The following is a 25,853-nucleotide window of genomic DNA, read 5'->3' as shown; positions in this document are numbered from 1 at the left end:
GACGTTGCTGGGTTTGGACCTGGCTGTGATTTTGTGCAGAATATTTGCCACGTGCACTAATGGAGGGGGCAGGTTGACTCCCTTTTTAGCTTGAATCCTGCATGGATTTTATATCGTGGGGAGGGAACACTGCTGGTGCTGCTGCTCCAAGCGTTGCTGCAGCTGAGCTATTTGGGGATCTCTCCCATCCTATTTTGGCCCTAAAGACAGCTAGAGTGAGGACAAAGGTGTCTCGTGGAGGGACTTTGCACCCTTTCGGTGCACTCTTTGCTGCGGAGCAGCTCACCACTGTGCTTGGCTCCCCAGTTAGGACCACGCGGGCAGTAACGTCTGCCAGCATCCCCCATCACCATCATGATATGGCCCCTGGGGCTGTGATTTCTGCCTGGGGGTGGGGTGGTAGAGAGAACCCTGATGCTGGACCTGTCATGGTTGTCTTCCAAGGGACTGTTGAACTGTTTCAGGAGGAGGCTGGAGCCTGGTGTCTCCCCATAATCTCTCTGGGGGAGTCAACTGTCCTGGGGCCAGGGCTGGGAGTGTTTGGTGGCTGCCTGGGGTAGACGCGGGTCTGTAGGATGTCGACAGACAAATGCAAAGTCTTCTAGCTGTTCTTTGGCTTTGCGGTGATTCATCCCGGGATGCTTTCCAAGTTCTCTTCCATCGATTTTATCTGTCCCATTCATAACGTGAACATTGCCTGACGCTGTTTGTTGTAGTAGGAGGAGGAAGGTTTGTTTATCGGGCTGTCACTGTGATGGATAACACATTTACACCAATTCCCTGGGCATCCAGAAAGGTGCCAGGAGATGAAGAAGGGGGATATCGTGCCAAAACGCGGTCCCTATCGGTGTGGTTTGGCACAGCTGCCGGCCTCAGGTGATGCTCCTGGTGTATTCGGTGAAGGTGTTGGGGCTTGCTGAGGGCATCGCTGCCCTCCTGATCTGCCCCCAGGGAGGGTGGAAACCCCAAATAAATGAAATAGGGGAGCTCTGGCTGCTCTTCTCCATGCAGGAGATGCCCAGGCATCCCACCTCCCAGCCGGGGAGCAAAGGAGAAACATCTGCACCCGCAGCCAAAAGGCACCAGGGAGCTGTCGGGATGGCAGCGGGGGTGAGGAGGGCGTCACGGCCGAGGCAGCATCCCGGTCCCCATCACCTCCGAGGTGCACGGCTGCCACTCAGGGACCAGTGATGGCTGTCACAGCTGCCTGTCACTGCTGGGGAGCCGGGCGGCAGGGCTTTTCTCCCATGTTGGCTGTCAGAGACGCGCCGGAGGCGGCTGTCACCCTCCGCCCGGGTGGTTTCCCCCCTTTCCTACTTTCCTCCCGGCACATCTGATCCCGTCAAGCGCGGGCTGTTGACTCAAGGATAAGCTGTGCCGCGCGGAGCAGGAGCTGTGACCTTTGCCGGCGCGATGCTGCGGCGAAGGAAAGCGCGGAGGTTTTGGGGGGTTTCGGTGGAGGGTGGCATCCCCCGGCATCGGGTGCTGTGGGGGCTGTGCCGCTCTGCGAGGATGGATGTGCTGGTTGGCATCGAGCACCACCACGGTGTTGAGGAGCAGAGTTTGGCCTTTGAGGGCCCCTCCGGGTGATGGGGGAGTCAGAAAAGGGATGGGTGCTCGGCCAGGGGGTCCCGGTTGGGCTGCTCGGTGGGTACCGGCTGCGTTCTTCCCTGGGAAATTACACCCACGCCCATTAAATACCACCTCAGAGGAGGAGGGGGGGGGGGGGGGGGAAAAATCTTAAAACTGCCCTTGCACACTTGTGCAAGGGGAATTATGGCAAAGAGAGCTCTGATTTTCAAGCCGTAAAAGAGGTTGCTGGTGATAAATGTATAAGTAATGACTGACACCGGGGCAGGGGAGGTCAGGAGACATCAATCGTTGCAGGGCAGCTCGGGGTCGTTAGCGCAGGGCGGCGAGCTGCCAGCAGCAGAAGGATGGAGGGAGGCAGGGATCTGGCTGTTGTACTTCAAAGCTCATGAGGGTCGACTTATCCCGCTGCCGTGGGGGCAGCCGCAGCACCTCGGGTCCGGCACTTCTCCCCCACGGGGTCCCTATGACAAAGCCTGGTCCCCCTGCAGAGGCGAGATGTGCTCCCATGGCCACGAGGGTTTGTTTTTTTTTTTTTTTTTCTTTCTTGCAATTATCTCTAATTGTAGCAATTTGGGGTTTTTGATAAGAGTATTCCTCCTGTGTGGGGTGGGGGGGGTGGGCTGCTGCATCTCCACCCTCCCTTTGGGCATCACCCTGATTTAATACTGCACCGGGAGAAACAGCTTTTCCTCTGGTTGGGCATCTCACGTGCACAGGTTAAAGGGGAGAATCACCAATTAACTTCAAAGCCCCCCAAATCCTTGGGGCCGTTCCCATCAGCAGTGGGGTGCCTCCTCCTGCAAACAGCAGGTCTATTGTTAAACGCCATGATCCTTCATGTATCGCTCCCTCTAATGAACATAATTAGCCGTGAATCACGTAGGTCTCATTTTTGTTAGGAGGTTAAAATTCCCGATACACTTTAATACATTTTTGCAGTGAGCACATTTAGAAAGTAATTAAAAGGCTCAGCCGTCTTTGCCTATGTCCCCTCTCCCCCTCCCCAGGATGGCAGGATTTAATTGAGGCCAGCTGAAAGTTAGTGGAAATAAATTGTGGCTGATAAAGCGGAGGTTGTAATTTAATTCTGGGAGAGGAGCTGTTCTTGCCTGGGTGTTTAGTTCATCAAGGACCGGTGTTGAGGTGGGGGGGGAACTTATTTGTGTAATGTGATTTACTGATGAGAAAGTGATGTTTAGGGAGGAATAGTGCTCATGCGTGGAGTGGTCCCACTCTTTAAAGCATCGTCTTCGGGGCTCGCGGGCATCCTTGGGAGGCTGCAGATACTGGGGCAGCGGGAGGGATGCTGGTCCAGGAGCCCGGGGTGGGTTGGATGAAGGGCTGGTGAGAAGTGTGGGTCAAAAATATTGGCATGCCACTGGTGTAAAACAGCCTTCCCGGGGCTGGGGGCAGCAATTACCTTAATTGACTTTGTAGTCCTTCAACATCTTAATTGCTGGCTGTGCCCGAGGGGTGATCGGGGGCCGAGGCGGTGAAATAAGAGAAGGAGCTGGAGCAGCTGCTGGCAGGAGGTACGGGAGATGGATGCTTTTTAGGATGCTCCCAAGACTTTTAACAGCGCCTTGCACGGGAAGCGGCATGTAAATGTAACCTTCAGAAAGAGAGCGCAATTAAAACACCCTGCCGCCCGCTATATTAAAATGGGATATTAAAGCAAACAGTGGTTCTCCCCGCTCGGAGGGATAATATCGAAAGTGTATTTAGTGAGGGATTTGCTGGCATACTGAGCAAACGGCTGGGCTCGCAGCTGGGCGCTGCCGCTCGGCTCTGCGCCGTGGCTCGCCTCGCCTCATGCCGGGGCTGGTTGCTTGTGCCCGGGAAACCTCTCGAATCCCTTATTGAAAATCCAGCCTTTGAATCCCTGGCACAGATCCCCCCCGGGGCTGAGCATCCCGCGGGACAGGAGCTCTCCTGCGGCCAGTGCAGCCCGCAGGAGGAGGACGAGGGTCTCTGCCCTTGCTGAGGCCGAAGGGGGATGTGGAGTCCAAGCACAGCACTGGCGCGGCCGTGCTGCTAATTACCTGCTGGCTCCAGCCGGCGCTAATGAACTTATCTCTTTTTCCTTACCCAGCCAAGGTCCCGTTACCCTTTCTCCCTCCTTTTCCCTTAGAAGGAGATCGCCGAGGCTGCTTTTTACCTTGTTTTCTATTTGCATATGAGTTAAATTGCCTTCCAAGCGGCTGACGCTTGGCTTTTTGTTCAGCCGCAACCGCAAGACGTGATGTCTTATTAATAAATGATGCAGTTGCCATTTCAGCTTCGTTTTCACTTTCTTGTTTGGACATTGTGATGTGGCTCTGATAGCTTTGCAGTCCTGCTCTGTGTGCACGTGGGTGCAGCACCCACGGGGTGGGTGCATCACCTCCCACCTCTCTCCCTGCCCCAAACTGGGTGCTGGGGGCTGTTATGTGGGGGCAGGAGACCCTGGTTCCCCACAGACCCAAGCCAGAGGTCTCTTGCTTTCCAGAAAGGGAGCCCAGCGGGGCATCTCTAAGGGGAAATATCAGGCAAACCCCATTTTTTGTGTGCATCCTTTGCTCCCCTTCCCAAAAGCTTGAACCCCGGCTCTCACCTTTATTATCACCTGATGGTTTTCCCCGTCTCTCCTCTTCCCACAGATACGCTGTCAGTGCCTCGCTGGTCCCCGCAGATCCCCCGTCGAGATCTAGGAAACTCGATAAAACACAGGTACGGCAACCCTACTGCAGCGCCGGGTGAATCCCCCCCGATGCTGGGGGATGAACATCTCTATTTCTGTCTCTGGTCCAGGACGGGGGGCTCGGGGCCGTTCCCCCTGTTTCCCATACTGGGCTGCGCTGTCCTAGAAGCCTATTTAAATTCCATTTCAGTTCAGATTTGGTTTAGATAAGGCTTGAGTCGCTATCAATAAAAGCCATGTATTATCCGTGACCTTGTCAACCTTCAGCAAATTTCCCATCTCCGGATTATTGCCCTTCCGTATCTACCTCAAGAAGGAAAAGCACTAGAAATAGTCTCAGTTCTGCTATTCAATGGGGCAGCTGCTTCTCTGACAGGGTGGAAACTTGGGTCCCCAGGGGAGGGAGGTGTTTTGGGGGGCTCTGGCCGCAGCCTAGGGTGGGCAAAGCTGGGGAGCCGCAGCAAGCCGGCGGCTAATGCCCGTCCTGGCCGGCTTGTACCCCCTTTAGAGCAGGCTGTGCCCTTCTGCATAACCAAAGGGGGGGCTCAAATTTGTGCTTTGGCATCCCTAGAAAGATGCCTCGACACCTGCAGCAGTGTTTGAACACAGCAGGGAAAGGATAAATCGGGACTTGGGAGATGTTCCTGCAGGAGCACGGATGGGGTGGAGCAGCTTCATCTCTCCCTGGCCACTTTTCGCGTTTCTCTCTGCAGGTTTTCCACCAAGTACTGGATGTCTCAGACCTGCACCGTCTGCGGGAAAGGAATGTTGTTTGGCTTAAAATGCAAAAACTGCAAGTACGTCAGGGTGCCGGAGCTGCGTGTGTCGCTCCTTAATGTTGCGAGGGGGATAATTAGGGTTTTGCTGGTGGAGCTGAGCAGGGGCTTGGGCACGGGGAGACCGACCAGCCTCTCACCAGCTCATCCTTGCAGGAAGCTTTAATGAGATGGGAAATGGGGTGAAGAACACGCCAAAACGGGGCTGAGGTCGGGTCTGCGTGCCGGCGATGGCGGCGGGGTCCTTAGGGATCGTGCTGTCCACCAGACCTCGGCTCTGCTTGCACCAGAGCTCTGAGTCAGATCCTGAGAGCCTCCCTCCTCACTGCTATCCTTGGCCTGGCTTTAGATACCCACGTTTATAGGGTTATGTGCGGAATTATCTTTAGGAGATGGGGGGAAGGATGCGCTGGAGGGGGGGCCGAGATCGGCTTGGATGAGAGCATCGCCTGCGTGCAGGGTAGCTCTGGCATCAGGTGGGTTTTGCCCACAGCCTTGGGCTGTATCCTCTATTTTTTTTGCAGCAGCAAAAGTCTTGGGGGCCTCTGTTTCCCAGCAATGTTGTGGCACCAAGAAGCCAGCCCACCCCAAACTGTAATTAAGCTGCGGTGCAAAGAAGAGGGGCCGTGCTGGCCGTAAAATTGGGCAGGGCTGGAAAAAGATAGTGAGGCAGAGGCTGGGGCCACTTCTGCTGCTTTAAATCTGGCAGAGCCCAGCTCTTACACAGTATCATGCAGCCATCAGCACTGAGTAAAGCTGCTTCTGGAGACACAATTGCTTTTTCTAGGGATGGGTGCTGGGAATACACCAATCATCTGTGGGTAGCTGATTTAGCTGGAGCTATGAAGTGATAATGATCGCTGTTGCCATTGATTAAACGCTGATGAGTTAGCAAATTGGGATTTAAACCTGGACAAGAAATGCCTGGTTAGTCTGCAGTTGGTCGTGGTTTTCTGGAAGTGATATTATCATATATATATATATATATATTTTAACGTGGTGATTCCTATTGCATTCAATGCTCAAGCAACTGCTGTGCCTGCCCGGCGCTGGTCCCTGCTCAGGAGGAGGGATGCTGGGACATGCCCCTGCGATGCTGCGGCTCCGGCTCTGTGTCAGTCCTGGTGCCTGTAGTCTCTCAGAAAAGAGCAAATAAATTCCCCAGTTGTAAAAAGTTAGGGTGAACGCAAAGTATTTAGGTTTACCAGCTTTTCTGTAGCTGCCTGGCCCCGGCACTGCTTTCCCCAGAAACAGGAGGGGAACAAGCAGGTAAAACAAACAAGCAGACCCCAACCCCCCCAAGCCTCAAACGCCGAATTAATCTCTACCTTTCCCTCTAGGAATGGCTTTGTAATAAAAGCTAACATTCACGGCTCCTGAATTTTCATTACCCAGCTCATTGACTTGTAGCTGCCGTCTTTTTTTTTCATCATTTACCCTTGTTTTTTAAATCCTTTCCTCTTCTTTGCCTTTTCCCCCGTGGCTCTCCCTGCTCCGCTGGGGCTGCCGTGGCAGAGCATGAGCCGGGGACTCATTTCCATCCCTAATTAAGAACGAACGGGAAGGTTTTGGGGCGGCGGGAGCCTGCTTATGCCTATATGCATGACCTCGGGGTGAAGCCCTCCATAGACTTCTGCCCCAGCTCTGCGAAACCAGGCAAAGCTCTGCAGAATATTCAACGTAGCCGTAAATGCTCTCATTATTTTTGTTAAATGTCCTGGTAATAAAGCTAGGAGGGGAGAGCACAATCGCAGAGATTCATCGGGAGCCAAAGGGGGCCAGGGCAGCCGCTTGCTTCCCCTCTGCTGCCCCTGAATTTAATTAAGCATAAAGCAGTGTTAGTGCTGGATGGTGGTTGGGGGTAAGCGGCTTTCCCCTGAGTGCAAGTCTCTGCCCCTTTTATTTCAGCTGAGGCTGGCAGAAATGACAATTTTGGGTATCCTCAAGCTGGCTGGTGGGTGCCTGGTCCCCCCCAGCCAGCAGAGAAAGGGGAGAGCCGAGCAGGAACCCCCAAACCAGGTTTGGGGGTTCCTGCACCCCTCCATCGGGACAGATGCACCCACCGTGGCTCTCGTTTGGCAGCCCCCGTGTCCTCCCAGCCAGCCCCCCCGATGCTCCGGGACGTGCATCCCGTCCCGCTTCTTATCCCTGCGCCCACAGCCCGGGGGGGCGGCTTGGGAATCGTGGGTGGAAGACCCGGGAGGGTTTGCCCATGGGGACCGCTCAGGCAGCGAGCACCCAAGGGCTGTGCCCAACCAAAATATTACATCGAGTCATCTTCCTGGGTGGAGAAAGGGTCCTCGGGCTGCAACGATGCTCCCTGCCCCGAGCCGCATCCCTCCGGCCGTACCGTGATGCTCCGCATCCCCTCCGCCCTCGCTTCTCACGCCTTTTATTCTGTTCCCCGCTAGGCTCAAGTGCCACAACAAATGCACCAAAGAGGCCCCTCCGTGTCACCTGCTGATCATCCACCGCGGAGGTAAGGGCCTTTCTTCCCCCTTCTGCCTCCGTGGATGTTGCCACCAGGTAAAACTTTCAAAAGCCCCCCGGGCGATTCGGGAGCCCGACCCTCGCTGACGGACGGCTGGCGGGACGGAGGCTCCCGAACCGCTTGGGCGCTCTGTGAAAATTTTACCCACCGTTTTTTCCGCTTGTAGGGAGACGAGCCGTTCGGGGCGAGGCAGATTTGCATTGCAAACCACTTCCACCCACCCTTCCCCTGCCTCCTTTTCTTTTCAGATTCCCCACCGCACGGGGTAAGTGCAACAGGTTTTAGCCTTTTGCTACCGTCGAGAGCTTAGGGCGGACGCGTGGGACCCGAAATCTCCCGCGGCGCTCTCGGTGCATGGGGGTCCCCACGACGGGGATGCGGCCGTGCCCCTGCGGATGCTCGTGGTGCTTTTGGAGCTGCCTTTATCCCGCTCTCCTCCAGGAGAGCCCGTCCTAAAATCCACAGAGGAGGGGAGAACTTTGCAGCAGGACGACGGGCGTCGCTTCTCACCTCTTTTCTTCTAGATTTTGGCCGAGTGCTCCCTGACGGCCAGAGGACTGCAACCGCCTAAGGGAAACGCTTCCAATTACCATTGCCTTGAATTTTGAGCTTTTTAAGGCCGTTACTCTGTGTTAAATACCACCAAAATCAGTCTCGTCCGTTTAATCACGGGGAAATGCATTGTGCTGGTGGCACCTCGCGAGGCGAGTGGGGATGCTGTGGCTCAGAGGAGGGCAATTTTGCAGCCTCCACTCCGGCCCCCATGCCCTTGCTTGCAGGAAATTTGGGTGGAAGGGGCAGAAGACCGCCCCGTCATTCTCCGAGCTGCTGCAAACCCTGACCAGGAGGCAGGGAAAGCAGAGCCCCGTGCTACAGGGGACAGGTGGGCGCCTGGGATGGGCAGAAATTGGGGTTTACAGCTGCGGTCTGTGATGTTGCAAGAGCCGGAGCTGCTCACTGTGTGTTTTCGCATGGGAGCAAGGAGCAGCATGGCTTTGGGGCGGCCTCAGCATCCGTGAAATAGCCACCCCTGCAAAAAAGCTCTTAAATACATTGCCTTGCAGCCAGCCCATTCCGAAGTCCCCCGGGGCTGCAGGCTGGCTTTCCCCCCAAAAATCTCCCCGCTGAGAGCAGGATGCTCTGAGCCGGCTCCTTGCCCCCCGGCCCACCCTGAAAAGCTGCAGCGAGGAAGAGGATGGTGCCCGCTCCCAATGCTGGCTGATGGCCCCCAGCTTGTGGGGTGGCTGTGGTGGCTGCTGAGCCTCCCCAAATTGCAGCCCCTCGGCGGGAGGAGAAGGGTGTTGTTCACATCCCACCATGGGGGGCTTTAAGCCCCCCACGTCCCAGGGAGGGGTTTGGCTGTAGCCTGGGTGCAGGGGGGAGCCCGAAGGCTGGCTGCAACCCGGGGCAGGTGCTGAGCGGCTGGAGGTGCCGCGGGGGATTGCTTTGGAGAGCGATTCAAGAGCGGTTTGCAAGCGCAGGATGATCCCAAGTGCTCCTTCGAAGCTTTGATGTGTCTCCATCTCTCTCCCCCTCCTCTCCATCCCCTTTTCCCCTCTCTCCCTTCTTAATCCAGCAAGGTTAGTCCGGACAGAGTCGGTGCCCTGTGATATCAACAACCCCTTGCGGAAACCCCCCAGGTATTCGGACCTGCACGTCAGCCAGACGCTCCCCAAAACCAACAAACTCAACAAGGTGAGCTGCTCCACTAGCCCTGAACACCCCCTTTGCCCCCACCCCCTGCCAGAGGGGACCGGCCCCGTGTCGCCGAAATATCAGTGGCTTTTGCTGGTTTTTCGTGTGTGGCTGCTCTTGTAGATGAGGGTGTCAAAGCAGGTGACATTTTCAAGTGCCACCCGAGTTGGGTCGCTTGAGCCACCCTGTTTGCCTCGGCTTTCCCAGCAGGGATGCTCCTTGCGTGAGGAGCAGCAGCTTTCCCAGGGCATGTCCTTCAGGAGCATCAGTCCCGTTTGCTGGGTGGGAGCACAGCTCGGAGAGTAATTTCTTAAAAGAAGGAATTTAAGAGCAAAAGGGGCTGAAGGAATTTAAGAGCAGGAGGGGACCGGTGGGTTGTCCCCAGGATGGGGCATCTCCCAGCCCCTCAGCCATCTGCCAAGACCAAGCATTGCAGGTGGCTCCGTGGGTCTCCAGGCTCATCCACCACTACGGGACTGATGTGTGTGTCAGTGCGTGGGTAGGAGCTGCCTAGAAACCTGCTTGGGGGCTTAAATTAAAAAAATAATCCCATGGACTGGTGCTAATTCAAGGAGCAGAGTGAGGGTGAGCTTGGTGTTGAGGCAGGATGAACCTCGCTGTGAGCAGAGCTGCGAGCTCCTCGCCCTTTGGGTTTCCCAGTGTGGTTTGCACCCACCGAAGTTATTTCTTTTAAAAATAAAATGGGATCGGCACTTTCAAAATAACCTGGGTCCCACTGGTCCTGCTCCACTGTGGCCTTTCAGTCTCCAGATCTAAGCTGAATTTGGGGTGGTTTGAGGTCTTTACTACTACCTGAGACTTCTGTAAATAAATTTATTGTTACAAATCAAACAAGCCCAGAATTTGATTGTGTCCCTGGCAAAGCTGGTCGAGCCAGACCTGACAGTGCACTTGGCTTGCTTGCTTCTGCCCTGCATTAATAGCAATAAAACCAGCATGGGGTTATTTTTGATGAAATTTAGAGCCTGTTGCCTTCAGTGGAAAATTTCTCGTGGGCAGCCAGAGGTAGCACAGGGTGAGGTGTTCGCAGGCTGGAAGTGCTCGAAGCGAGGCAAATCCTCGGTGTGATGGGGAACAGGTCATCAGAAACCTGGCTTCCCAAAGCCTGGCAGGACCCCCCAGCTCCTCCCAGAGCTCAGCATCTTCTGGCTCTCAGCAAAGGCTGGGTACCGGATGATGCTCTCTTGGATGCAGTTTTTAAACCTAAATCTCTTAGGAGATCCTTAGTGCAACGATCTGCTCTGTTGTTGTTACGGGGTGGTGCAAATGGCTTTTTGAGGCTGGAGAGCTACTGCAGGTATTCAAAAGAAAGAGAGATGTGTTTTTCTTTTCAGCGCCTGTCCTTCCAGTGATTTGTTTCGTTTTATTAGAGGGCAGTGGGGAAGCAATTCGGCTCACTGATAAAGGCTTTGGGTGCGAAGGGCATCAGCCCTGTTTCTCCTTCTGCCTCTGCCGTGCAGTCCTTTCACCTTTCCTAGCTTTTCTCTAACCAGAGCATGATGATGCACAGTGTGTGTATCTCTATTTATACATTTGGCTTTGACCTGAGCACTCCCATTCTGGTTAAAGTTTCCTCTATAAATGTGTTTTATGCAACAGGGGCCCCTTCTTACTTTGATGTTTCTAAAAGCATTTCTTTAGACATACCCTGTTCTCTGTGAATACTATTGAAATCTTATTGTTAGTGGCCTTTGTTGGTTTAAAAAATCATTTACCCGGCCAATATTGTCATGCATGTCAGGATGGTCTATATAAAATGTACGTGGGTTTCCTGGAAAGCCCAGCTCATTTAAAAATTCATCAATTTGGACAAAATTACCTGCTGGGGGAGGCTTGTGCAGATTTTTCTAACCTTGGAAGGATCTTGCCATGGGTGCACCTGTCTGGAGATGGGAGTGCTCAGTGCTGCTGAAGGTCAGACCCTGTTAAGTATCTCCAAGTTGGACAGCAGTGTCACGAGCAAGGTGGGAAATTCTGGCCTCGATTTTCCTTTTCAGATCCAAGATATCCAGGCAGGTTTTCCTCCCCATTTGCTCCCAGGTGGTCCTTTCTCACCCATCGCAGTGTGCCCCGGAGACACGCACCCAAAGCTGCTGTCCTTGCCTTGATTAGGAAGGGTCAATGAAGGGCAAGAGATGTCTTGGGATGTGTTGGCTGATCTTTTCAAATCTGCCTCAGCTCAGCCCCCTGCTCCGAGCGAGGCACTGGGTTTTTGGCTCAAAGGAGGTCAGCAGAAGTTGCCAGGTCCTTCATGTCTCTAAGAACCGAGCCCCAGGGATGCGACCCCCAACTCTGGTCTTGGTGGCCATGGCTCTACAGAGCCAGCGGGGTTTGGGGAGCCCTCCGCCCTGGGTGCGTAGCATGGAGGGGCTGCCAAAGGAGCCCCATTTCTGCTGTGAAATGGCCTTGGTGCAAACTGTGAATACAGACAGCTTTGGAAAAGGCCAGGCTGGGGCTCTGGCTGTTTTCTGGGAATTCTGGAAATGGGGCACTGGGATGACCTGCGTAGCTCTCGCTTGTCACCTGGGGTCCTCTGTACTGCAGCACCTTGGGTTGCCACCGGCCGGCACCGCCCTCACTGGCTCCTCTCTTCTCTCCTTCCCCATGTCCCGCAGGACCACATCCCGGTGCCCTACCAGCCAGACTCCAGCAGCAACCCCTCCTCTACCACCTCCTCCACACCGTCCTCGCCGGCCCCACCGCTGCCGCCCAGCGCGACACCCCCGTCCCCGCTGCACCCCTCCCCGCAGTGCCCACGCCAGCAGAAGCAGTTCAACTTGCCAGGTACTGTGAGCTCCCCGCTTCCACACCTCGATGAGAGGGGCTCGTGCCCTGGGGTGTCCTCGGGGTGAGGATCTGCTCCAGCTGCTTGCCCGCCTAGACTTACAGTGGGATGGGGGAAATGTTGGAAGCAGAAATGAGCAGCAAAGATGAGTTTAGGATAATTCGGGTTGGGAGGGAGCTTGGGAGTCAAACTTCGTGCTTGAAGCAGGGTCAGAGCTCAAGGATTGATCCAGTTTGGTCTTGAAAACCTCCAAGGATGGAGCCAGCACAACCTCTGTGGGCAACCTGCTGCACTTGGGGCTACTGAAACCTTTCCAGGCATGACTTCTCCGTGGCGTGTGCCCGCTGCATTGCCTCAACAGCAAGTGGGAAACAAAGTCTTACCCCTCTACGAGGGTAACTTGAATTAACTTCACTGTGTCTTTGGGGTGACAGGCCTCCAACGAGCTTTTTGGCAGTGTGTGTGGGGAGATCGTGGGGAGCAGCTGATGCTGGGGCTATCTGACATAGCTTGTCCCACCGAGTCTTGTCTGTGTACCTGGGACCCATCTGCTCCTGGAGCTCAGTATCTTCAGGGTTGGTGGAAGAGGCAATTTGTTCACGGTAGCTGCAGGACACAGGAGTTGCATTAAATGGCCAAAAAAGCTCCTCCTGGCCTGAGGACGTGCCGAAGTCCGTCCCAGTGCGGCTGCCTTCAGGATGTCCTTGGCGCAGTGCTGCTTCTCCAGGGAAGATCCTTTCCTGGAGGGGAATGGCTCAGCATCACTCCTGGCAGCGTGGGCTCAACTGTCCTCAGCCACCCACCTGCCTCTCCAGCCGCTCCCAAAAAGGGTCTGGTGAGGGGAAAGGAGGGGGAGCCATGGCCCTGACCCATCGCTGAGATGCTGAAGCACTCACGGCTGCCCCGGGGCCGGTGACCCCTGTTTGGTCAGTGGCCTTGAGCCTCTTTGACGGGGCAGCAGCCGGGAGGTTGGGGTTCCTCCTGCATCCCCAAACCCCCAGGATTAACTAACTGATCTGGTAGGAAAGAGGGTCAAGGCTGCTTCTCTGGAGGAACCAGACGGCACCTTCGTGCTCTGCTCATCCTGCTGTGCTATGGTGATTCCTCCCTTCCGTCTTGACAAGCCTTCAGCTAGAGAGGAGGAGGAGGAGGAGGAGGGAGGCGAGGGGGGATTTGACTGGCAGGATCCATTGCCACAATAACAAACATTTCCAAAAGCTGGGAAAAAAACCCTAAACCAACCACCAACCAAACAACACGGGTCCTTGTGTGCCCGGAGAGGCTGCAGCCGTGCACAAGTCTTGCTCGCTGGAGTGCCCGGGGCTCAGGCGGGATGCTGGAGGGGTGGGAGGAAGACAGCGGAGGAGCTGTGAGGAAGCACTGAGCACCCCAAGGAGCAGCGTGACCTGTCCATCAAGGGGGGTCTTGGCTCCTTCTCCAGCTCCCCAGGTTGGGATTTTGCCAGCCACAGCCCTTGGGCTGGGAGGATAGTCCACAGCGTGGCTGCAAACCTGAGAGCACGGCATGGGTTTCTGTGCCAGTATAACCGAGTTCGTGGTGGTCCAGCCAGAGCTGAAGCATCCTGATGTCTTGGCAGCGTGATAGCTGGACTTGCAGCGATTAACATCCCTAAACTGCTTGTTGGGCAGGCCCTGGACCCTGCCTGGGTCTGGGGGGAAGGGACAGAGGGTCCAGCATTTGGTGACCCTGTCATGCATCACTTCTGGAGCAGACACCTCCCTGCAGGTCTTTTGAGATGTTATTTCATGTTGTTTAAAGCAGAAACCACAGAAGTAACCCCCATAGTGGGCATCATCATCTCCATATGGGGACCTGGACATGCTGTCACTGCTGCCACAGCTGAGCCAGCGCAGGGAGCCGCTGGCACACTTGCCCAGCTGGCAGGGGTGGAGCAGGGCAGGATCAGGCCCCAGCAGCTCGGTGAGGTGGTTGCTCCCTGCTTTCATGCCCATGATGAGCAGAGCCCTGTGGCAAACGGGAGCTGGTCTGACACAGAGCAGGACTTTCTGTGCTTTCATCTTCCCGCACGGGAAGTTCTCCATGGTTTATCTCATCAAGATGGTCATCTTGGGGATTAGGATTTGAGCTTGGAAATTGCAACACGGTGACCTTTTTCTGCCAGAATTACCTTTGAGTCTCCTTTGATCTCGGCTCAGGGGTGCTCATGTCCCGCTGCAGAGCTGAGGTCGGCGTTCGGGGTCTCGAAGCTTAAGGAGAAGGTGCCAACCTCTGGTGGCCTCAGCAGCTCTTTCTTGCTTCATACCCATGACCTGCCTGCTCGCATGAGTCCAATCAGCCCATGGGCTTTGCCCACTGGCGATGGGGAGCTGATGGAGGGTACCACCACCTAGAGCCCTTCTGCAGTGCTAGCTTTGGGCAGTGGCTCCAGGGGCTGCTGACAGCCGCCGGCTTCTTTCAGTGCACCAGGAGGCAGGCAGGGAGCCCAGGAAGGACACGTCTCCGAAGCATGGCAAAAATGCACAGTTAGATTGGCTGGATCGGGCAAAGATGGGGAGCAGCTGCAAATCCATTGCTCGGTGTCTCCGTGATGCCGAGTGGTTCCCGAAGGCTGGTTGGGAGCCGAGCACTCAAACCCCGTGGGCTTTTACTGGCAACCAGGTGTCCAAATCCCACCGGCAGCACTGCAGATGACATCAACGCTCTCTAAATGGTATAGAGCAGTAGCTGATGGTGGCAAAAATTAAGTTATAATCCAGCCAGATCGTTAGAGGGCTAATGTCCTAATGTTTTGGCCTGGGCACCCTCCGTGCCATCGTGGGTAGCATCCTCTGGAGAGATGGAGGTGGGAGAAGTTGGGTCATGCAGAGGGGGACCCAGACCTGGGGCTGGCATTTCATGGTGCAGGACTGGGTGCAGGTTGGGGTGTCTTCAATGTCTGGCTCTGCAGGTCAGTGTTTAACCCCGCTTTTCTCTTTTCCAGCTTCCCATTACTACAAGTACAAGCAGCAGTTCATTTTCCCAGGTAAGTCTCTTTGAAAGTCTCCCCTGTAACGTGGGGTGCTGAGATACCCCTTAGGGGGGTGGCTGCGTGGCTGGCTACCCTAACCCCTGGATTTGTGCAGGTGGGTTGTGCTGGGGTGGGATTTCTCCCCCAAACCAGTATATTGTTGCAGGACCGTGCACTACTAAGATGCCACAGGGCTGAGTGACCCTAAGTTACACCCAGCTTATAGCTAAAGGTGTAACTAAATTGGACCTGGGGACGAAGGGAAGTTTTCAGTGGGATTTAGTTCCCTTGGGTGCCTCCCAGCCTGCTCTCACTCCATTCTCTTCTCCCCAGACGTGGTGCCCGAGACGCCGACCCGAGCCCCGCAGGTGGTCCTCCACCCCGTCAACTCCAACCCCATGTGAGTGCCTCCTCCTCCCCCCGGCCAGCTTCACCTTCCCCTCCCCAAGCAGCACATCCTCTGCACCCCACCTCCTCCGGGCACCCATGGGTGCTCCCCTGGCTTTGCAGGACCAGTTTTGGGCTCAGGGATGCCTTTAGGGCAGGTTGGGGTGGATGGTGGGGGTGAAGCCCTGGTGCTCCTGCTGCACCAACCCAGCTCATGGCTCTGGCTTGTGTCTCGAGGAGGAGAAAGGTTGAAAGGACAGCGCAGGGGATTGATTTATAACCTACAGCAATGCACCTGCCCAGCACTTCACCATCAGAAAAAAAAATGACTTTTAGTCCAAGGCAAAACCCACGAGACGCCAAAGCCCAAGCGATGAATCTTTTACTAAATTATAAGCAGAGAACCAGGGTCTTTGAGATAATTTTAATAAAGGCAGTTCCTGCAGCCCCACCTGTAATATTTTCAAGCCCAACAAACTCTGCACTGAAATTAGGTTTGAAATGCAGTATCTAATTGGCATTAGGACCAGCTCTCCCCTGCACATCGAGTCCGAGCTGCTCTGCCGAATGCGGCATTCGCTGAGGTCCTTGTGCCTGTGCCGCCCCAGCAGTGACATTACAGTTTAGGATTGCTTGCCGATCCTTTTTATAAATGCCATTTTTGAAGGATTTTACAAGCCAGGAGTTTAACAGATAGGGTCTCGCTCCAGGCTGTGATGTGGTTTGTTTCCAGCTCACCCACGCTCTCCAAACTGCATTGGCAACTGCCGGGGGGTCCGGCAGATCTTGCCTTCGGGGGAGGTGATGGGAGGGATGGGGACAGAACTGCTGTCCCCACTGGTGACTGGGAAATTAATGGCAAAGTGATGACGTCAAAGCCTTTTTTTTTTTTTTTTCCCCCTTCCTTCCCTGCCTAAAGCAAGGTATCAGGTGTAGGGCTGGCAGACTTTTGTGGGCAAATAGCTTTCAATATGCAAAATCTGTGATTCTTCTCTTGCTCACCCCACTGAAAATAACCTGCGGGAGCCATTGAGGTTACCCTGGGCTTGGCTGGGTTAAACAGCAGACTCTGCTTCAGATACTCGGGAGACAGGTATTCGTGCCTGGGTTAAAGATCAGGCAGTAGGAGACTGCTGCTCCTGCAAACCGCCTGTGCATCGTGATGGGCAGCAGAAGCCGTCAGCATCTACCTGGGCTTTCTGTGCTGCTTAAAATATCAGGGTTGGCTCCTTCGGTATATGCACCTGTGTCTCCCCTGAGATTTATAGCTCTTTAGTGGCAATTGAATGGGATAGGAAGCACAGGACCACGGCGTCCGAGCGGTTTGGGGAGTGTTATGCCTCTCCTGTGATCATTGCTGTCTCGGGGAGGGGATGCTGTTATTTATGCTATTGATAATAATAATTTAGAATATATTTCTATTATGCTCGAAACCACCCGAGCTGCTCCGACTGATCTTCCCCACAGAATTTCCCTAATTCCCCGTTAACTGTCAGGTGCAGTGAGACCCTGGTCATGGACCTGGTGGTGGGAGGTGCGGTGTAAACGGAGAAGAAAAAGAGGAGCTCCTGGCCCAGAGAGCAGGGAAACTAGAGGAATTCAAGTGCTCTTACTGCAGGGGAGGGTCTTTGAAACCTCCACTTCTCAAAAATAATTGAGAAACCCGTTTTCTTCTCTTCTGGCTGCTAATCAGCTGCGCTTGTTGCTTTGGCTGGCATTTGTTGGGAAGGTAATTCTGATCTTAGAAACCACCTAAAAATGCCATAAGCGCATGCCCCAGCGCTGCCTTGAGATGGTCAATAGCTGTGAGGGTGTAAATCTGTCCCTTACGCTGGGTTAGCTGGGGGTGACGCCTGTCTGCTGTGCCCTGGCCTCGGGGCTCCTCCTGGGGCATGCGGTGATGGTGCATCCTCCGCACTGCGTGCTTTGGGCGATGGGATGGAGACCTGGTCGTGTGCTCCCATGTCACCAAATCCATCCTGGAACTTCACGCATCTGATATTAATTAATGCAATAATTAATATTGCTCATTCCCACTATCATCCCCCCCTCCCGTGTGAGCACCCAGGGCTGTCCTGGGAGATGGAGGCAGCCAGGGTATGGGTGGGAAGGGGTTGATCTCCCAAATTAGCAGCGAGCCTGGTACTTCTCCTCCCCGATCCCTTTAGTCTTGGTGCAGAGCGATGCTGCGGGAAGCAGGACTCGACGCCTGCGTGTGCTCCCCACCTAACTGTGTTTCTACCCGGCGGTAATTCAGTAATTCTTTTAACAGCCTGGAAGGAAACCCATTGCTTCAAATTGAAGTGGAGCCCACCTCGGAGGTGAGATGGCTGGACTCGCTCCTGTGCTTAACGGGCCTTTATTTTATATATATCTTGGGGCACATTTCACAGGAACCAGTTAAGCTTAGCATCTGTGCAGTGAAATTGCTGATAATTGAATTAATGGCCAGGCCTGATCCTGCCCAGGCATCCGTGTCCCCACCCCATGAAGAGGGACCCTCATGGGCTTCGTCTCTGCACTCAAGTTTATAGTTCAGTGAGCTTTTCTGAGATGCATTAAAAATGTGGTGGAGGGGAAGAGGTGGAGGGTGAGGACAGGGATGCAGCTTTTAATGGGTGTTGTAAATCCTGTAGAAAGCATATACAGAGCGTCAAGGGAAAAGTCAGACCCATCCCGAGGGGCTGGCCGTGCACACCGGGGGGTGCCAGGGTGGGAGCAGTCGGTATTAGCGGAGAACAGCTTGGCCAGGGTAGGGTGAAACACTGCTTTCAGACAAATGAATTAAATGCTGCAGTGTGTCACACTCTCGTATTTAACCCTGGAGTAAAAAAATGCCTCCCTGTAAAATCTGGGTTTCTGCTGGCTTTGCATAAAACGCAGCCGGCCGGTTGCCTTTGGAAGGTACCTGCCTGGTTTCTCTGGGTCCGAGCAAGCAGTAGGTGGGTTAAGTGGGGTTTTGTGCACGTTATCTTCCTCGGCTACAGTTTTTTCCCCCCTTGTTTTATTGTGCTCGCCTCCCTTTACCTCCCTGCCGCAGAATGAGGAAGGCACCGAGGAGGCGCAGGAGTCCGAGGACGACTTTGAAGAGATGAACCTCTCGCTCCTCTCTGCACGCAACTTCCCCCGCAAGGCCAGCCAGACCAGCATCTTCCTCCAGGAATGGGACATCCCCTTCGAGCAGCTGGAGATCGGCGAGCTCATCGGCAAGGGCCGCTTCGGGCAGGTCTTTCACGGGCGCTGGCACGGGGAGGTGGCCATCCGCCTCATCGACATCGAGCGGGACAACGAAGACCAGCTGAAGGCCTTCAAGAGGGAGGTGATGGCGTACCGGCAGACCCGGCACGAGAACGTGGTGCTCTTCATGGGAGCCTGCATGAGCCCTCCCCACCTTGCCATCATCACCAGGTAAGCCCCGACATCTCGTGCTCAGCCGCAATAATTTTTTCTTTCCAAAACACCTTCCTGCGGTCAAACGTTACCGGGAGGTAAGGCTGGCCATGCCTCCCTGCCCTAGCAAAGGGATGTTCTCCATCTGCTGTGATTTATGCTGCGAAGCAGATGGCAAACCCATCAAAGTGGGTCCAGGCAGATTCATCTCCTGTAGAAGTGGAGCTTGAGACAGGAATGGTTTGTTTTAACCAGGAGGGATGTAACCTGGTGGGATTCAGCAGTTTCTATCCTGGTTTGTTGCTTTTTTTTTTTTTTTTCCATGGTGCCCTGGTCAGGTCCCTGGGTGGGTGGTAGGGACTGGACCCTGCTCGACCGCTGTCACAGCATGGAAAAGTCTCTAATTGTGTAAAGCAGCCGGTCACTTGAGAACACCAGGTTTCATGAATAACTCGGTGCTGTGAAAACAGCTCGGGTGTCTGAAGGCTCAGCAGGGTGCAAGTGTTAGGTCCAATGGTCTGTGAAATGGCCAGGAGGGCAGCAGAGGTGGGAAAACAAGACGCTTGCAAGGAGGTCTGGTATTCCACAGGTCTGGAGCCCATCCACAGGGTCTCCTCGCTCCCGAGGAGGTGGGATACCTTGCAAGACAAGTCACAGTCTCCTGGAGCATTTCCTCCCTTTCCCAAAGCTGTTGTCTTTATTTATTACACCCCAAACTGGGTATGAGACTAATAGGAATGAGTTTGGGATGGGGCCGGGGGAGGGAGATTGGGGGCTCGAAGAGCTGCTGGCTGAGCGGCTGGTGATGCTCGGGGACATCGTAGCAGGGTGCAGGGATGAGACTGCTGGAGGGGGGCTTCTTGCAGCTGGTTGGGGAGCAAGCTGAGATTTGGGGTCTCCCAAACCATCTCAAACACATCCAGGGCTGCTTTGGTCTCAAGGAATTCCCATGTACCTGCTGTCACCCACGTGCCTGGTGGGAAATGCAGCACCAAGCATCCCGGCATGCTCCTTGCATGGGTGGGCAATCATGAAATCCCCACCAGCCTCGAGGCAGGGAGGCTGCAGCTGCTCCCAGAGCAGCTGCTGTTGTGTGAAATACATTTATTTTTGAGTATTCAGTTATTTCCCTCACCTCTAGACCATGTGCTCAGCCACGGGGCTTGAGGCAGTGCCGCTTTGCCTCCCGCCACAGGTTACCTTCTCTCGGAGAAGTTTCCCCAAGGTGAGGTTGAACTTCCAGCCTCCTCTTGGCAGCGTTTCAAAAAGCCTGTGCTGAAATGGCAACGCTTCTGACAGCTATTAGTGATGAAATATTGCATCATCCTTTCCTAATGTCCCCTTGAAAGCGGCACCTCCTGGCCCCCCGGTCCCAGCTGGGGCGGCTCTGCAGGTGCTGGGGTGGGGGCTTTGCTCTGCTCCCCTCCTTGCTCAACAGCGAAGGATTTCAACCCAAATTTGTGGCTCCTCATGCCATCGCTTGCTCGCTGCCCCGGTGGGTTCATGGGCTGCATTTGGCTTGGGAGTTGCATCCTCCGGAGACAAGGTGACCCCAAAAGGGGGCTGGCTCTCCCCAGCTGGGACTGGAAAAAATACGCTTTTTATTTTGGACCAAAAAATAGTCATCTGGGAAAATTCAGCAGCATTTCAGATCTCCATCTATTAGCTAGCTTCAGGCCAAAAGCATTTTGAAAAGTATGTAAACAGATGTATTGATCGATGCGTCAGAGACCCCATCCATGTGTTACACCGTGTTGCTGCCTCTACCCAGAGGAAAACGCAGCTTCTCCGTCCCGCTCCGCTCTGCTCCATGGTCCCTTTGCAGCCCCTATTTGCTCAGCTTTTCAATCCTATTCAATATCAAAACCTGGGCAATATATTCTTTTTTTTTTTTAGCTACAAAGTGTTTTCTATTCTAATGCCTCTTTATATAATACCATAAAGGTGCCATTTTTGACAGTTTGACAAAATAAATATGTGCGCTGCAGTAGCTTGATACATTAATATGAGGTCTGTGAAGCGCACTGCTCGGCTTGCTTTTCTTCCCAGCTGCACTTGGTCCTTTTTTTTAAGGTCAAAGTACAACTTTATTGGATTGCCCTAAATATAACCTGTGCTCGCAACGTCTCCGAGCATTGCCTCCTCTTTGCCTACAACCGGCAACCTGCTTTTATCCGTATTCTTTGAAGGCTGAATTAACATCACGATAGTTTTTCAATTGCAACTGGAAACCTGCTTGGTTTTCTCCTGCTGGGATTTCTGGGTGCGATCGGCTCATGGCCGGTGCTGGTGCTGGGCTGGCCACGAGGATGCAGGAAAGCCAAAGCAGGGGGATGCTGGAAGGGGGCTCAGCTCAGTCTCAGGGACTTTTGGGGAAGCCCAGGGCTACATGAGTGGCCACCCCTTAGCCCAGATGTAATTTCCAGACTCCATTTATTCCCCTTTGATGTTTCCCAAGGGGCTCTGTTCTGCTGGTGCTTCCCCAGGAGGCACCTCTGGGGCTCTCGGGGCAAAGCATCCCTTGCATTTCCCAGGGTGACAGCACCGGGATGCTCCCTTGCCTTTGTGCCTGCAGTCCTTGTCTGGTGTCTACTTGGTTGAACTCTTCTGGGGGCTTTTTGGGACATCTCTGATCATCTCCTGTGGGGAAAAGCCTTCTGGCCATGTGGAGGTCTCCATCCCATACATGTTTCCTTATCTGGCCCTGCTTCTTGGAATAGGCAGGTCTTTCCTAAGGGATGTGACAGCCCTGGGGACTCTTCTGCCATGGCACAGGTGGGAGCTGCTGCTCAGGCGTTGTAGGGAATGACTCTGGGAAGAGGACAACGTGGCGTGAGCTGGGCTGAGAAGGGTCAAGGATACTGGGAATAGTCCAGGATGTGGCACTGGGGGAGGAGGGAGGCTGGTGACCCTGCAGAGGGGAGAGCATCGTTCTTCAAACAGGATTTTTCTGAAGAGACTCAAGTTTTCCCCGTGGGTTTACAGGAATAACTTTAAACCAGGCTTTGCTTGGAGTGGGGGAAAATCAGTTCCAGCTGTCTGATGAGGCTAATTACAGATACAAATCCAGGATGTCCAAATTTCCTCACCCGCTCCTCGCCGCGCACATCCCCAGGCCCGAACTGGCTGTGTGCAGAAGAGGCCCCTTTTCTTCTGGATGCCCAGAGGTGGTCGCTCGAGGACATTTTTTTTCCACCAAGAAAAAAAGCGATTTCTTGTAGCTGTAAAAGAAATCTCCATTTTCCTGCCGGCACGCTGGAAGCAGCTGCCCGTCCCTGGAAGGGGCTTTACCATGCCGTGCCACCCAGTGCTGCTGCAGGGGGGTTATTTATAGATGGGTTTATTTTTACTTTTTCACATCCCTACGTTTTCCTTCCTGCTTGCTTGTGATATTCAAGGATTGTCTCATTAGCAGAAAGAAATCTCTCCCCTCCAAACAGCATTGACCCATGGGCAAAAGCTGGAAGGGGAAACTGAGGCAGCAGCTTGCTAATGGCGTGATGCTTTGTGTTACGCTCAATTTTCTCTGCATTAGCCATTGGTCTGGCCAGATGACTGGGACCAGTACTGCTTAGTATCTTCATCACTGACATAGACGGTGGGATCCAGTGCACCCTCAGCACATTTGCAGATGACACCAAGCTGAGCGGTGCGGTTGACGTGCCTGAGGGACGGGATGCCATCCAGAGGGAGCTGGACAAGCTCGAGAAGTGGGCCCAGGCGAATCTCATCAGGTTCAACAAGGCCAAGTGCAAGGTCCTGCATATGGGTCAGGGCAACCCCCAGTATCAATACAGGCTGGGGGGTGAAGGGATTGAGAGCAGCTCTGCTGAGAACTTGGGGGTACTGGTGGGTGAAAAGCTGGACGTGACCTGGCAATGTGCGCTCACAGCCCAGAAAGCCAACCCTACCCAGGGCCGGATCAAAAGAAGTGTGACCAGCAGGTCGAGGGAGGGGATTCTCCCCCTCTACCCCGCTCTCGGGAGACCCCACCTGCAGTACTGCCTTCAGCTCTGGGGCCCCCAACATAAGAAAGACATGGACCTGTTGGAGCAGGCCCAGAGGAGGGCCACGAAGATCATCAGGGGGCTGGAGCACCTCTCCTGTGAGGACAGGCTGAGAGAGTTGGGGTTGTTCAGCCTGGAGAAGAGAAGGCTCCGGGGAGATGTTATAGCAGCCTTCCAGTACCTAAAGGGGGCTTAGAAGAAAGATGGGGACAGACTTTTTAGTAGGGTCTGCTGTAATAGGACAAGGGTTAATGGTTTTAAACTAAAAGAGGGGAAATTCAGACTAGATACAAGGAAGAAATTTTTTACGATGAGGGTGGTGAGGCACTGGCACAGGCTGCCCAGAGAGGTGGTAGATGCCCCATCCCTGGAAATATTCAAGGTCAGGTTGGACGGGGCTCTGAGCAACCTGATCTAGTTGAAGAAGTCCCTGCTCACTGCAGGAGGGGTTGGACTAGGTGACCTTTAAAGGTCCCTTCCAACCCAAACCATTCCGTGAGTCTATGATTCTTGAGTTGTCTGTTAATGCGACTGTCTGGGTTGGAAAGGAAAGGAAGAAATTCAGCATCTTTTGGCAATGGGAGGTGGTGACTCCAAAGAGCGCTTCCATCAGAGCCGCTAATAGATTTTCTCTTGGGTAATGAGCGGTGGGGACAGTTAACATTCATCTTAATTAGTCTTGAGCAAGAGCGAATGTGAGCCTTGGTGCTTTGAGCGCTGCATAATGGATAGCACGAAACGGCATCAAAGTCCTCGGCCCAGTGGAAATGAAAGGACTGAAAAAATGCCGTGTTTGCTGCATACAGGCAAATGACAAGTTGTTTTCGCCCGTGTTGAATGAGACAAAGCCAGGCCTGGGTAAGCTCACGTCAGCTCCTCGGGGCTCCTGGTCCCGGCCCCCATCAGTGGCAGCACGGGGAGGGGAGGTAAAACCTCAGCCACCCAGGAGGTCCTTCGAAGGACAAAGTCAAACAGTTTTCTAATGCTATTAAAATGGCTCGAGCCACCCACGAAGGTAATGGATTGCAGAAACTACCAGGTTTTAGGATTCTGGGTGTTCCTTCTGGGGAAAAAAAAAGGGGGGGGGAATTTTAATGCTTATCAATCCTTCCCGAGGCTCCTGGGTCTCATCGAGTCTGTAATGAAAGTAGGGGCATCAGCATGCTGGATGCAGCTTTCTGGGGGGGCACTGATGGCTCTTGTTGGATGGGAATGTTGTTTGCAAGAAGAGAGCGAGGTTAGCAGGTCTGAAAGGCAGGAGAGAGGAGGTTTGAGGTGGAGCTTCGTCATGCTTTGAGCTCCTGCTGACTTGCGTGGGGGATTTGGTGCAGCTTTTCTAAGATTCCTTGGTTTTTAGTTAAAAGCTTAAAAGTGGCACTAGAAGCCCATGCAAAGACCCAGGGATTTGTACCCTGAGATGATTCTGGCCGGGTTTTGGCCCCTCTCTCGTCACGGTGCGATGCCAGAGTGACTCTGGATTTACAGGGTGCAACTGGGAGCCAACTTGATGGCTGCTGGCAATCCCACCCGGGGCTGCATGGCCGTGATTTATGTCCCTGCCGTGATGTGCCAGGAGGACCAAAGAGAACATTGAAGAACATTAGGAATTAAGCTTGACCATGGCAGGACTATATAAAAAGAATTAATTTGTCGAAGGTGCCTTTCAGCAGAGGAACTTGGAGTATATCTACCAGAGAGGGAGCATCTCCCAAACCCCTTCCCTGGAGCTGGTGGTTAGTGGGAGGGAGCTGAGTGCTGAGGCCGAACAGAAACCCAGGCCCTCTTCTCATGTGAGATACCAAAGACGAAAAGAGAGTTTGCTCTTTCTTCCTCTGTGGCAAAGCAAACTGGCTTCAATAACAGGGAACACATTACCTGCCACGAATTAATAGGGAAGGTGTGAGAGCGAGGGGTGGGAAGAATATCTGAGATGCTATGGCTGTGTCTTACAGGATAACTTTCTGGCACTGCATGGGCTAATGTCGGGGTTTGTTATGATTTTATAATTTATTTCTATGCTGGCTGTTGGCAATGTCTAATGCTTGGCTCTGCTGCTGGGAGGAGCAAGCCCGGCTCCTTGCAGGGGATCCTCTCCCATTGCCGGGCATGGGGGAGCTTGGACAAAGCTCGGCTTTAAATGCTTGACTCTTCCAAGCCTCTCCCCGTGCCAAACCTCCTGACATTTACAGTGTCCCAGCCTAGCTGCAAAGGATTTGGGACTTGTAAATCTCAATGCTCAGGGAGCTGGGGGCTGAGCAGATGTTTAACATGATTTGAAGGATGGGAGTAAAGGGGAAGGGTGTAAGCCATGGCACTTAAGACAAAACCGACCGGGGCTGCTTGGTTTTTCCCTGTGTGGGTGCTCTGTGGGGCCAGGATGGGCTGCGCAAGCCGCTGCATGCTGCTTGCAGCCAGACCGTTGTTCTCTTCAGGGATAGCCATGTTGGCCATCTGGGCTTTAATGAACAACAAATTGGCTTTTTCTCTGCACTGCAACCCAACCATCTCAAAATACATCCTATCAGCCTTCTTTCCTGCCTTGGAAAGTTAAGTAGGCGCTCCAAATCCTGCTCAACGGGAGGGAAACTGAGGCACAGAGCTGCCACATTGTTTTCCTCCATGTCAGGCTGGAACCACGCATCCCGGAGCCAGGCATTTCCGAGATGCCTTTCATGTCTGGCCCTTCTCTCCCCACTCGTGGGTGTATTTTGGGAGCAGAAGCCATGAGGTCTTGCCTCCCGTAACCCTCCCCACGCTGGAGCACCCGCTTTGGGAGCCAAAGCATCACCTCCTGCCCTGCCTCCAGTTGTCTTCCCTCCTTTTACTTTCTGCTGTGTTTCCCCTTTCGTAGCAGTTAAATAATGGAGCTCGTAGATCATATAATAAATAGGTATTGACTTCATGCCACAGGCTGGATCAGAATTGATTGACCCGTGGGAATACACTCCTTTGCAATCAATAAGAGGCCATCAGGCTGGATAAATCTTGATAACGACTGACAACAGGAAAGTCGATATGTGTATTAATATATACATTAAG

General features: G+C 53.9%; 1 protein-coding gene across 3 annotated transcripts in view; it reads left to right on the top strand.

The window, feature by feature from the left end:
* KSR2 (kinase suppressor of ras 2) overlaps nt 1-25,853 on the top strand; it is an 85,166-nt gene that overhangs the window by 36,777 nt on the left and 22,536 nt on the right. For 2 of the 3 annotated variants that reach the window (XM_052797545.1, XM_052797546.1), the window contains exons 6-15: nt 4,233-4,302; nt 4,987-5,070; nt 7,461-7,528; nt 7,707-7,805; nt 9,117-9,235; nt 11,872-12,040; nt 15,004-15,045; nt 15,364-15,430; nt 17,690-17,738; nt 18,458-18,825. In XM_052797545.1, coding sequence (XP_052653505.1) covers nt 4,233-4,302; nt 4,987-5,070; nt 7,461-7,528; nt 7,707-7,805; nt 9,117-9,235; nt 11,872-12,040; nt 15,004-15,045; nt 15,364-15,430; nt 17,690-17,738; nt 18,458-18,825 — 1,135 coding nt within the window. The remainder of the gene's footprint in view (nt 1-4,232; nt 4,303-4,986; nt 5,071-7,460; nt 7,529-7,706; nt 7,806-9,116; nt 9,236-11,871; nt 12,041-15,003; nt 15,046-15,363; nt 15,431-17,689; nt 17,739-18,457; nt 18,826-25,853) is intronic. The other variant, XM_052797547.1, reaches the window with a different exon arrangement.

The sequence above is a fragment of the Harpia harpyja genome, chromosome 9, assembly GCF_026419915.1.
Source record: "Harpia harpyja isolate bHarHar1 chromosome 9, bHarHar1 primary haplotype, whole genome shotgun sequence".
Taxonomy (NCBI): domain Eukaryota; kingdom Metazoa; phylum Chordata; class Aves; order Accipitriformes; family Accipitridae; genus Harpia; species Harpia harpyja.
The sequence above is the reverse complement of the archived record's forward strand: the minus strand, read 5'-3'. Positions and strand labels throughout refer to the sequence as shown.